General features: G+C 45.4%; 1 protein-coding gene across 3 annotated transcripts; it reads right to left on the reverse strand.

The window, feature by feature from the left end:
* Positions 1–1,528: 1,528 nt before the first annotated feature.
* On the reverse strand, positions 1,529–12,592 carry ZNF619 (zinc finger protein 619). Of its 3 annotated transcripts, XM_027097162.1 has the most exons (5): positions 12,388–12,592; positions 11,754–11,836; positions 6,689–6,802; positions 2,284–3,098; positions 1,529–2,115 (listed from the first exon to the last, which is right to left on the reverse strand). In XM_027097162.1, the coding sequence occupies exons 2-5, from the start codon at positions 11,761–11,763 to the stop codon at positions 1,654–1,656; spliced, it is 1,401 nt and encodes a 466-aa protein (XP_026952963.1). In that variant the 5' UTR covers positions 11,764–11,836; positions 12,388–12,592; the 3' UTR covers positions 1,529–1,653. The 3 variants fall into 3 exon arrangements, with proteins under 3 accessions (XP_026952963.1, XP_026952962.1, XP_026952961.1); XM_027097161.1 differs by having other exon boundaries at positions 1,529–3,098; positions 12,397–12,592; XM_027097160.1 differs by having other exon boundaries at positions 1,529–3,098.
* Positions 12,593–13,374: the final 782 nt, after the last annotated feature.

The raw sequence follows: 13,374 nt of genomic DNA on the forward strand, positions 1-13,374 counted from the left end.
GCTTTTCGTAACAATGATTCTGGATGAGGCATCTTTGCATATTCTGGAAGCTCTGACCACAGCTGGGTAAGTAAGTTTGGTTTCTGCCTTTTAGTCTGCTGAATTCTATGTATTGCACAAACTTTATCAAGGAATGAAAATAAAGAAAATATTCTTAACATCCTGCCAACCTTTTAACTTTCTCCCTGTGCTGAGGGAGCTTTTTGGGGTAATAGAACTTTTCTGTATCTTGGTTACACAAATGTATTCAGTTGTCAAAACTCACCAAACTGTGTACTTTAAAAGGGTGAATTTTACTGTCTATAAAGTATATCTCAATAAGCCTGACCAAAACCAAAACCAAAACCAAAACCACCCTTCTTTGCCCTCCCTTAGAGACAATTTTATGGTGTTATAATGACAATGTATATATCCTTTTCTTAGTACTTATCCCCATGTAATTATTTAAAGTACCCTTCCACGTCACTACACTGTCCTGAAGCAGTGATTCTGAGAAAGGTCAGGGCCTCTAACCACTGGATGGACAGTGTGGCCAAGCCAGTGAGATCATAACATCTGGTAAGATTAGCGACCTTTAAACTCTTCTCTCTGGTGTTACCAAAGTCGTTCATTAGGAAATTAATTCAAAAGCACCAGCCCTCACAAATGAATGATAGGGGACGTGGAGTAGGTGTGATAACAGGCTGAGGCACGCATGGTAACTGATCAGGAATGAGCTCTCTTCTAAGGCAGGAGCTACAGCAAGTCACTGTTGGGTTTCTCTTCTCCTTCCCTCTGGTGTTCCCCAGAGTGATGCCAACAGCATCACCCCATGTATAATTTAGATATACACCCAGGCACCTGCCCTCAATTGCACAAGCCCAAGTCACTTTTTGTACCTACATAGTTGAGTGGACACTAAAAGTAAACAATGATATGGATGAGAACAGCAAAGAAACCCAAACAGAAAAAGCACATCCCCTTTCAATCATATTCTTGTCGCTGATTATTTCCTTGCACTATAGCTTAGTTACACAAGATCCTCATAATGGTCATTATCAAGGTAATAGAAAACCCAAGGCTCAGATTCCCCACAACGAAATTTGCTACTGGCCCCACCAAATGGCCCTCCTTAAATACTGAAGGTAATCATTGGATACTTTTTCTGATTACTTCCTCCCACAGACTCTGCGTTTTCCCTACTTGTTGAATTAGTATGGCTCATCTCATTGTAATGACATCCTCCTAAAGCCCAAAATGTTCTGCCAACTCTTCCAACCCTAGTAACCCCAGAAGGCAGGAGCAGACTGATGGTAGGCCAAAACTGGGCATGATAAAGAGCAAATACTACAAGGAGTTCCCTGGTGGGCTAGGGGTTAGGATTCCTGGCTTTCACTGCTGTGGTCCGGGTTCAATCCCTGGTCAGGGAACTGAGATCCTGCAAACTGTGAGGCATGCCCCCCCCCCCAAAAATATATATATACTACCGTTTGCTACCTGGGGGATAGAAGAGGGTAATCAAACACGGTCCTTATGCATGAAACTTAAATGGAGCTGGGAAAACAATAATGATTTACTTATGGAAGACCAGAAGAGTATCATTAAAGACATGACCAGGAGACCAGAGGAAAGTCTGCTACCCTAGGGACAATGGAGTTGAGAACATGAGGGAGCTCAGGGGGAATGAGATAAAGGGTTCAGGCTATGAGGGGATGACTTCCCAGGAGAAGCAAGATCCTGAAAGAAATGAATGATTTGGACAGGTGAAGACTTGGCCATTTCAGATGAGGGGAGCAGCATGAAGAGAGGCACAGAGGAAGGAAGCAGCACTGCACATGGAGAAGACGGGGGAGACCCTGGCATGGCTGGGGCAGGGCTCGCATGTTGGGGAGGTGGAGCAGAGAGGACTGAAGTGGGGCAGTGGGGCTTAACAAGGGACGGCCCTGTAACTTGGGCAGGTTTCTTCCTAGTATGCAGTTTCTGATGCTGAATGAAACTTGCGCTCCATTTGAAAGATTTCCCGCACACCTTACACTCGTAAGGTTTCTCCCCAGTGTGAACTCGCTGGTGCTGAACCAGGGTGATTTTCTGATTGAACGCCTTCCCACACTCCTGGCATTCATAAGGTTTCTCCCCGGTGTGGATTCTCTGATGTATTATAAAGCGTGAGCTACAACTGAAAGTTTTCCAACATTCATGACACTTATAGAGTTTTTCCCCAGTGTGGAACCTCTGGTGTTGGAGAAATACCGAACCCTGGCAGAAAGCCTTGCCGCACTCTTTACATTTGTAAGGTTTCTCCCCAGTGTGGATTCTCTGATGCTGAATCAGGACTGAATTCGAGCTGAAGCTTTTCCCACACTCCTTACATTCGTACGGCTTCTCCCCAATGTGGACTCGCTCATGGATGATGCAGTCATAGCTACACTGAAAGGCCTTCCCACATTCCTTATATTTAAAGGGTTTCTCCCCAGTGTGGATTCGATGATGCCGGATAAGTTTTGAGTTGTAGCTGAAGGTTTTCCCACAGTCCCTACATTCATAGGGTTTCTCTCCCCCATGGAGTTTCTGATGCTGAAGGAGGTGGGAGTTTTGACTGAAGCCTTGTCCACATTCCTGGCACGGGTACGGTTTCTCCCCAGTGTGGATTTTCTGGTGCCGTGACAGTTTTGAGTTATATCTGAAGGCTTTCCCACATTCTTTGCATTTGTAGGGCTTCTCATTCGTGTGAATTCTCTGATGCTGGTGAAGGTCTGAACGTTGGTTGAAATATCTGCCACACTCACCACATTTATAAAATACCTGTTCTCCAGGGCGGCCCTGCTTTGCAATGAGATGTGTGTGGACACCACATCTTCCTTCCAGTTGTCTGGCTATTTCTCCTCTTTCAACAGTGGAAGATGTATGATCCTGGACTGGCAAATCTGTGAAATCGCCATTCTTTGAGTTCGTTTTCTTCCCCATGTCATACAGCTTCAGCTTCTCTAAGCTGTTCTCAAAGTGAGGGTGCTGGGGAACATCCACCAGCACTACCTCCATTATCGGTCTGTGTGACTCTGGTCCTTTAGAAATGCTCAGCTCTGGAGTTTGCCCTCCATTCTCAGTCTTGGTTTTACAACCTAGCATGATAAAAAGAAAACATAATATAACTGAATCACATTGCTGTACACCTGAAACTAACACAACATTGTTAATCAACTATACTCCAATATAAAGTAAAAATTAAAATAAATAAATACACACACACACACAGAGAAAGTGAAGGGATGGAAAAAGATATTCCATGCAAATGGAAACAAAAAGAAAGCTGAAGTAGCAATACTCATACCAGCTGGAGTAGCAATACTCATACCAGAGAGAATATAGTTTAAAACAAAGACTGACAAAAAAACAAAGAAGGGCATTACATAAAGATAAAGGTATCAAAGAAAAAAAAAGAAAAGAAAAAAGAAAACATAACAGTCACTTATTTATGCTAGAAGGAGAAAGGGATTAAGCAGTACTAGCTTGCCCGGGACATATATACTTTTTGGAGGGAGACATAGCCTCCTGATGGTGCCCTGAAGTAACAGTTAAAAATACTGGAGGTGGGGCTTCCCTGGTGGCGCAGTGGTTGAGAGTCCGCCTGCCGATGCAGGGGACACGGGTTCGTGTCCCAGTCCGGGAAGATCCCACATGCCGCGGAGTGGCTAGGCCCGTGAGCCATGGCCGCTGAGCCTGCGCGTCTGGAGCCTGTGCTCCGCAACGGGAGAGGCTACAACAGTGAGAGGCCCACATACCGAAAAAAAAAAAAAAAATACTGGAGGTGGAGAAGTAAAGCAATGCCATTAAGACAACAAAACCAGTGCAGACAGCAGAAACTGTTAATGGAGACGAATGGAAGAAGAAAAATGGGAATGGGGTGGAGAAATTGCTGGAATGGAAAGGAATTAAGAAAAGTAGAGGGAGGGAATTCCCTGGTGGTTCAGTAGTTAGAACTCAGCGCTTTCACTGCTGTGGGCCTGGGTTCAATCCCTTGGTTAGGGAACTAAGATCCTGCAAGCCACACAGAGCAGCCAAAAAAAAAGGGAAAGCAGAGAGAGCTGAGGTAGAGGAAGGACATATTTGAATTACAGCAAAGAGCGCTGGGTAAGCAGCTCTCATGCCACACAGCATCCAGAGGGCTGGGAGATGCTGTCCACAACAGTGGATCTCAAGGCCCTGTCAGGGCAAGAAAGTCCAAATGCTTTAGAGTATTCTGTAATCTTTAAGGAGATGTGCTCTATAGCAAGTCTGACTGGGGCAAAAACGGTTTGTAACACTGCCGGTTGTGAGGGGTTCATAAAAGGACCGCAGTTTCAAAACCTATGTGCTGTCCTCTGGGAGAGAGACTTACCCATGAAAGGAAAAAAGACATGGCTAGTCAAGACCCTTCTAGGACTGGAGAAGGCAACTGGCGGGCAAGGGGGACCCACACTCTCACTGGTGGCACTACAACAGGGAAGCCGTTTTTGCCTTTTCAGGCACCAAAAGTGAAACTTCTAGCTTAGTGTTTCTTGAGTTATTTTGATCATGACTCACTCAGTACACACATGCTTCCACACAAAAACGTATACACTCGTAGAAAACTGAAACAGAAACAAAAGTTTCGCAGAATGATACCCTTAAGAGTAATGAACGTATGACAGATTTTATACAAGCTTGGTCTATTTTATTTAAGCCTAGCACAGTCTAGTCTAATTTTTAAATGCTGAGCACAACTCATTGAGGAGTTGCAACCCAGAATTTTAAAAACACAGTTCAAGATTCTCAAGAACAGTGGTCCTCAAAGTGTGGTTCCAGGACCATCATTATCTGGGAGCTTGTTATAAATTCAGATTCTCAGGCCCTACCCCAATCTGCCAAATTAGGCTCTCTGGAGGTGGTGTCCAGCAGTCTGTGTTTTAACAAGCCCTGCAAGTGATTCTGATGCACACTAGGGTTTGAAACCCACTGATCTAGAAACTAAAAGAGGCAGTTGGAGGCTGTTTTTTCATGGTTTTAGGCTGTACTGTCTGATTAGGTGGTCACTAGCCACATGTGGCTACCTAAATTTAAATTAATTAAAATGGAACGAAATTAAAAATTCAGTTCCTCAGCTGCATTAGCCATATTTCAGGTGCTCATGTGGCTAATGGCTACCATATTGGAGAGTGCAGATATGTAACACTTGCATCACTGTAGAAAGCTTTACTGGACAATGCTGGTTTAAAGCTGCTGGCAGGCGAACTAAATAATGTGTAGCTGTGGTAAAGGGAGACACTGACAATTGCAGGTGGGTCCCTGGGAAAGGGTTTCATCAAGGTGACCTGAAGTGCTGGAGTCAACCTAAAGGTACTGATGAAAACAGAGTGTGGGTGAGTAATAAAGGGGCATTTGGTTTACAGAGGTTCTGAATAGCATTAGCGATTGAGAGAGTATAAGAACAGGGCCAATTGAATGAGAAAGGCTATACACCAAATCTCTGGATGGTTCTTTACATTTACTTCAATTCAATATCTTTCAAGAAAGGAAACCACTCATTCCCAATCATGCTTTCTGCAAACCAACCAATACTTCAAATTAATAGAATGAAAGAAGAGAATTGTATGATCATCTCAATAGATATAGAAAAAGCATTTCACAAAATTCAACATCCATACACGATAAAAACTCTTAACAAATTAGGCACAGAAAGAACATATCTCAACATAATAAATGCCATAAATGACATGCCCACAGCTAACATCATATTCAAGGGTGAAACGTTGAAAGCTTTTCCTCTAAGATCAGGAATAAGACAAGGGTGCCCACTCTCACCACTCCTATTCAATACAATACTGGAAATCCTAGCTAGAGAAAACAGGCAAGAAAAAGAAATAAAAGGTACCAGAAATGGAAAGGAAGAAACAAAATTGTCTCTATTTGCAGATAACATGATTTTATATATAGAAAATTCTAAAGACTCAACAAAAAATTGTTAGATCTAATCAATGAATTCAGTAAAGTTGCAGGATATAAAATTAACATACAAAAATCTGAATAATTTCTATACACTAACAATTAGTTTTCTGAGAAATAACGGAATTGATCCCATTTACAACAGCATCAAAAACAATAAAATACTTAGGAACAAATTTAACCAAGGGAGTGAAAGATATCTACTCGGAAAACTACAAGATATTGAGGGAAAAAAAATCAAAGAAGACACAAATAAATGGAAAGATATCCTGTGTTCATGAACTGGAAGAACTAATATTGTTAAAATGTCAATACTACCAAAAGTCATCTATAGACTCAATGCAATCCCTATCAAGATGCCAATAGCATTTTTTACAGAAGTAGAAAAAACACTCCCCAAAATAAACAGGCTTTCTTCCAAAAGCTAATTTATAACTTAGTGTTCAGGAATTCATAAACATTCCGTTCTCCTGTACAGTTTCACACACACCCATATAAAATATTCCTACAGAAACAAGTTCTTACTATATTCTGTTTATATTCTTACGTTGACCAATAGAAACTTATTTTCACTACAAAAGGTTTGAAATCCTTTAGTTTTACAAAGAAAAATGACAGAAAATGAAATGTTTGGACTCGTCTTTTCCAGTTTGGGTCTGAAGCTCCAGCAAGGGAACCTTTTTCATGTTAAATCATTAAAAGACCGAAGGAGGCAAAGCTGAAGAGGAACATGGTAGGTTCTCCTGCTTACCTGTGCAGACACCTCTCACCTCTCTCCTGATGGGTGTCCAGGGATCCAGGCCCCCTGGTGCTTCCCCTCGCTCCAGCTGGAATATCAGATCTGGTTTGGGGAACGGAAATGTTGCTGAAGGAGAAAGAAAAGGAACAGGAAGCTGAGGAGAGTCTCCTCTGACCCCTTTCAGCCCACCCTCTGCTTTGCCAGGTGGAAAAAGAAGTGATGTCCTAGGAGATGAAGTGAGGCAAGTATGGAGAGATTCTGGGGTGTAAGGAGGGCTCAAACTGTTTTGCTCAGGAGGAAGTTTATTCTGGCTCTGAGAACAAAGGAAGTTCCCACTGTCATTGGAAGTGTGTATGGGGGAGCCCCAGGAGACTCTCACACAGAGGAGATGGGGTCAGAGTCTCCTCCAGGGAACTGAAAGAGTGAAGGAACAAACATGGAACCTTCTCAGTGCTCTGTGCCCAGAGCAAAGCCCCTCCCAGGAGAGTTCCCACAGGGAAAGGGGGGAAGTCTTTTTTTGGCCACACCTTGCAGCTTGTGGGAATCTTAGTTTCCTGACCAGGGGCTGAACCCGTGCCCTCAGCAGTAAAAGCGTGGAGTCCTAACCACTGGACCGCCAGGGAATTCCCGAGAAGTCTCGTTTAAAACCAAAGTGGCGACTTCCCTGGTGGTCCAGTAGCTAGGACTCCACGCTCCCAATGCAGGGGGCCTGGGTTCGGTCCCTGTTCAGGGAACTAGATCCCACATGCTGCAACTAAGAGTTCACATGTCACAACTGAAGATTTCACGTGCAACTAAAGATCACGCATGCTGCAACTAAAGATCCTGCATGCCACAACTGAAGATCTCGCATGCCGCAACTAAGACCTGGCACAGACAAATAAATAATAATTAAAAAAAAAAAAAAAACCAAAGTAAACCCAGATCTTTCTCCAGCAGCTACTCCTACAACTGGGGATTGGGGAGCTCAGCTCATGGAGCATCAATCCTGGTAGTATTAGAGATCCCAGATCCATTAAGGAGGAAACCAGGAGCCCACAATGGCAAAAGCTGAGTTTTAGGAAGGAAGGAGGACTCACCCAAGGAAGATACGTTTGCATAATTCTCCAGCATCACCTCCCTATACAGGGTCCTCTGCACAGAGTCCAGGCTGGCCCATTGGTTCTGGGTGAAGTACACGGCCACGTCCTCAAAGCTCACTGATTCCTGAAACAACAGGTTCCTGCTCAAGCCCTGGATGGGACAGAGGGAGTGGCCTGAACTCCAGGGAAGGGAGGAATCTCCTGGAGTCCCTGGCTCTGAGCCCTAGGGAGGGTGTGTACTGGAAAGAAGAGCCACACAGCACCCCAGTCAGGCACAGCCCTCAGCCAGCATCCCCATTTTCAATGTGCTTGCCTCTGGGGTCCCACTACTGTCATCCCAAGCACACAGTGCAGCACCTACTGTTGTCTGCCTGGTGATCACAGCAACCCTGCGTCTGGTTCCATGGGCTGGGTCCATCTTTCTGGCATGTTTTCTAAAATGACCACAGCAGGTATCTTTTGCCCAGGCTCCACCCATTCTGAAGCCCCCATCAGGGCCTCCCACTCAGTTCCTCTCTGGACGGCCCCCTCCATATCTTTTAGTATAGACAGAGGGGCGATTCTTCCTCTTCCCAACATCTTGCCTTATTAGGAAGCTGTTTGTCCTATGAAGGCAATGTCACCTTCTCCTTTCCTAACACATCTGACTCCAGGGACAGAAAGGCAGTCTCCATTCTTCAACATGGACCTGTCCCTGATCACCTAAGCTCTGTCCGACCTGCCAACACTGTCCTCTTCACCAGGTGTGTCTCTTCCTGCCTCTCACTGGGGCCGTTTCCACCTTCCCAAGGTAGAAGGAAAGTCATAGCTTGTTTAGGCCATTGTGCCTTGTCCCGTGTCAGTTACTTTCACATCAATGAGCTCAATCCTTAGAACACATCTGTGAAGTCAGAATTATTATTCCCATTTCTAGATGATGCGGATCAGTGATAGTAAGCACTTTCAAATAGACAAAAGTGAGACCTCTTTATCTGAGTATTTATTACAAGGCTGAATAAGGAAGCAAAAATTTCAAAAGGAACTGACCACTTACATAAATTAGTCCTACTATAATATCTCTCCCTGAATCACACTGTCCCCTATCCCAGTCTGTCATGACAACAACCGTCTCTTTGTTCTTAGTCCCTTATGGGTGGAAGAAATAACCAAAGAAGTATCGGAGCCATCCGATACTTTACACGCCATCATTGTAAAGATTGGTTCAGACAAGAACCATCGCTGGATGCTAAATCTAGGCGGAAATTTTGATGAGAAGCAGGATATGTGCATGCTCTTAAATGTTTCCCAACGGATTTATCAGTTGCAAGGGGAAAATAATAACTGTACAGTGAAGAAATCAGATAACACCTTGACCGGGAAATCTCAACATGGCTAGTGTGACTGATGAACTGGATTTCTCATTTTAATTTAAATAGGCACCTGTAGCTAGTGGCTCCCTTACTGAACCGTGGAGAGAACAGACACTTTGCTGATCCTGAATGTAATATTCTGTCTTTACTTCCTTGAGAGTCAACAGCTGAGACCATGGTCCTGACCTTCTTCCTTCACATTATGGCTTCCACCCTCCTCTCCTCTCTAATTATCGACGCATCCTTCGTTCTTTGTTCTCTGCAACATTCAGCTTCTCAACATCCGGCTCCATCTCTCATCACTCTGCTTTGGTCCTTTGCTAGTACTTCCTCCTTCTCCATTATTAAATCAACAGCGTTGCAGATTCCTCTCTGTGGGAAGCAGATAACAGAGCAGCACAGCATAACGGCTAACAGCACAGACTTTAGAGCTGTGCTTCTCAATGGGGGGCGGGGTGGGGGTGCTACTGTGCTCAACAGGGAATATGTGGCAATGTCTGGAGATGGATTTAGTTGTCACAACTGTCGGGTGGTGGTGATGCTACTGGCACCTAGTGGGTAGAGGCCAGGGACGGATGTTACTGTGGGGGACACAGGAGGGTCCCCCACAGCAAAGGGTTACCTGGCCCAAAATGTCAACAGTGCTGAGGTTGACAAACCCTGCTCTAGAGCCAGACTCCCTAGGTTCAAATCCCATCCCTACAGCCATTAACTGTATGAACTTAGATGAGACACTTAACTTTTTGTGCCTCAGTTTCTTCATTTGGAAAACTGGGATAATAGCAGTACCTAGCTTATGGGGCTTTTGTAAGGATGGAATGAATTAATATGTGTAAAGCAAACATCACCTGGCACATGATGTTATATAAATCTCAGCACTTATTACAACCACAGATGAGATTAGGGGAACTTCCTAAAAGATTCCAAATAACAAATGTTTCTCATAGAGACTGGAGCAAAGGCTGACAGTTATAACTATCCATCTATCTATCTATCTATCTCACATCTGAGAGGTCCTAAAAGAGAGCAACTCAGCTGAGAGGTTTGAGTTTTTAGCATCTCTTCTAGCTGGAATGCACATGACAGCTGGAAATCAAGCGGCCACCTTGGATCATGAAGTAACCTTTGGCATGAGAGCCAGTGCTAGGACAGTGGAGCAGAAAGACGGAAAGAACATGGAGGACTTCCCTGGTGGCACAGTGGTTAAGAATCTGCCTGCCAATGCAGGGGACATGGGTTCGAGCCCTGGTCTGGGAAGATCCCACCTGCTGCCGAGCAACTAAGCCCGTGACCCACAACTACTGAGCCTGCACTCGAGAGCCTGCGAGCCAGAACTACTGAGCCTACATGCCACAACTACTGAAGCCTGCGTGCCTAGAGCCCGTGCTCTGCAACAAGAGAAGCCACCGCAATGAGAAGCCCGCACACCACAACGAAGAATAGTCCCCACTCGCTGCAACTAGAGAAAGCCCGCACGCAGCAAGGAGGAACCAGCACAACCGAAAATAAATAATTAATTTTAAAAACGAAAGTAATTTATTAAAAAAATAAAGGACCTGGATGTGTGATGACAATGGAGCTGCCACACTAGCCCTAGGCTGCCTCTCCCAGACTTCTTTGCTGTGAGAGAGAAGCTTCTATCTTGTTTAAGCGACTATCGCTTGGGGTTCTCTTAGTGGAACATAATCCCCCATGACTACTATAGTCCAGATAAAGCACTTGGAGAGAACAGACTGTCCCCAAAGATGTTTAAACATTTCCTGACACAGAACTAATGTTGGCTTAAGTGCTGAAACAGAAGTGGATGGTCCAGTGTCCAGAAAAATGAACCAAGTACACATTGCTCTTAAATTTCTGGGATGGACCTTTCTCATTATATGATACATCCATTACATGATATACCCAGCTTTCTCATTACATGATGTAGGACTCTGGAGAAAAATTTACTGAAATTATCCTGTACCACTAAGAAAACTCTGGAGGGAAAACTTCCTCCAATGCTGCATGAATTTGTGCCAACAATGGATACAGCCTCTTACGCAGGTTAAGCTGCAGTCTTTGCAATGGGCTAGAGGCACTGGCTTCAGCTCCAAACTCAGCATTCCTCCAAGAATTCACCTCCTTCATCGATCCACACCCTCCAATGCTCCCTGTTTGGGCTTCATTGTACCCTGACTCCGTGGTCTGCAGAGTAAACTCCTCTTATGGGCGTGCCTGTTTAATCTTAGGAGGCAGCCTTCCTCTGTGTATTGTCATGCAGACTGGCACTCCTCAAATTTTAACTTGCCCATTAATTCCCCAGATTGTACAAATGTATCTTCTGATTCAGGAGATCTGAGGTTCTGCCTTTCTAATGAGCCCCCCAGTGAGACCAAAGCTGCTCATCTGTGCACCGTACTTGCAGTTTGCATGGACATAGATTCTCAGTTTCTAGGAGAATTTCTTGGCCGGTGCTCCCCTCTTTCCCAACCTGATCCTCCCAAGTTTATCCTACTCTCCCTCATCAACTCCCGTAACACACTCCTTTGCCATACTCTTTGATGGATGCAAAGCTAAGCACAGGACTGTCCAAGGCAGGCTATGGGTCCTGCAAAGCCCTTTCATATCTGTTTTGAATATGGAAAGCTGGAAGAAAGCTCAGCTCACTTGGGACCATTTCTGGAGCATGGCTGATGACCCCTGGCTTCGTGCGGTGCCCTCTCTGTTTGGAAAAGCAAGAACCTGCAGAGCTAAGAGGGGAAAGAACCACAATGAGACTGACCCTGTGTTGTTTCCCACACTTGCCACCTCTTCCTCCCTCAGTCTCCTCGCCACTATCCTTGGAAACATACTCTTAGGACACTGTGGATGGCCTCACTGCACCCTTGCTAGGGATTCATTGTGTGCTGCAACTGCTCCTTTGTACACTCTACAAATTTGCCTGGTGAGGATGTAAATTCCTAGAAAGAATCTCTGAAGCAAGAGTCAAGGACTGCAGTGTATTCATGGTTTTTAAGAATATCCCTGACCCACTGTGAATGCATTATTAAGTAGTCTGCACTGAATGCTTCTACTGATCATGAATGGCAGACTCTAAACAAGCTCCTGGAGAGAAAGTAGGGTAAAAGGGGTCCGTGGACCTCTGCACCGGCTGCGGAAAAAAATGCAAGGGGTGTTCTGACCCCGGGAGGAAAAGCTAAGACGCTCAACGTCCCAGTGGGCGATGCGGACCGGAGACCACATCCACATCTGGACACTCCACCCTGGGAAGCAGGCGACCCCAAACGTCACCTGACCCCACCTTGAGTACCGCGAATCAGAGGAGATCCGGCCGGCTCTTCGAGGCAGGAAGGTCTATCGCGCCTCTCCAGCAGAAGGCTGGGACCAGGCTCGTGGCGCCCCGAGGGCCCCTCCGCAGCGAGTGCCAGGCCCTGACGCCCGAGCTCCGGATGGGGAGGGCTGGGCCACTAGGGAGCAGGGTCACGTAATCCCCAGACGCTCGCTGAGCGCCGGCAGCCCAGCCGAACAGAGCCAAGGCGGAAGCGCTCCCGGCCGGCGCCCTGGGCGCCTCTCTAGGAAGCCGGGAGGCTGGCCCTTCTCCATGGTTCCCCCAAGCCAGACCTCAGCCGCTGCTCCCGCAGCGCCTCTTCCCTATGGCTGCTCACCCCAAGTTGACGATCACTTACTTCCTCAAGGAGTTACCACTTGTGATGACATTATATTTCTTGTGATGCTTCGAGTTCTGGCGCTAAGATTTGCTAGCAGCAACTTAACCTAATGAATGTAAAGCCCCATTCTCCCACTTTAGTGGCTGATGGCCTGGACTGTGACCTAAAGTCATGAAGTCAGGGGTCTGACTATCCAGGTTCAAATCCTGTCTCCACCATTTATTCACTGTATGGCCTTGTGCGAATTACTAACCTTTTCGTCAGTTTTTCAGTTGAGAATGGTAATAGTTTCAAACTCATAAATTCAATGGATTAACTGAGTCAATTCATGCAAAGCATAACAACTTCTGGTTCTAAACTATCACACAGATACAGGCTGTAATACTGTGATTTAAGAAATACATATTTGGGGAATTCCCTGGTGGTCCAGTGGTTACGACTCCTCGCTTCCACTGCAGGGGCGCAGGTTCATCCCTCATTGGGGAACTAAGATACCACATGCCACGCGGCCAAAAAATTTAAAAATTAAACAAATTAAATTAAAAAAAAGAAATGTTTGGTCTTCACTTCTGACACAAGAAGTTTCTAAAATCCTTGGAGTCTCCGGAGTAGTGAGACTG

The sequence above is a fragment of the Aethalodelphis obliquidens genome, unplaced genomic scaffold (assembly GCF_003676395.1).
Source record: "Aethalodelphis obliquidens isolate GAN/ISIS:26980383/991018 unplaced genomic scaffold, ASM367639v1 scaffold112, whole genome shotgun sequence".
In the NCBI taxonomy this organism is placed as follows: domain Eukaryota; kingdom Metazoa; phylum Chordata; class Mammalia; order Artiodactyla; family Delphinidae; genus Aethalodelphis; species Aethalodelphis obliquidens.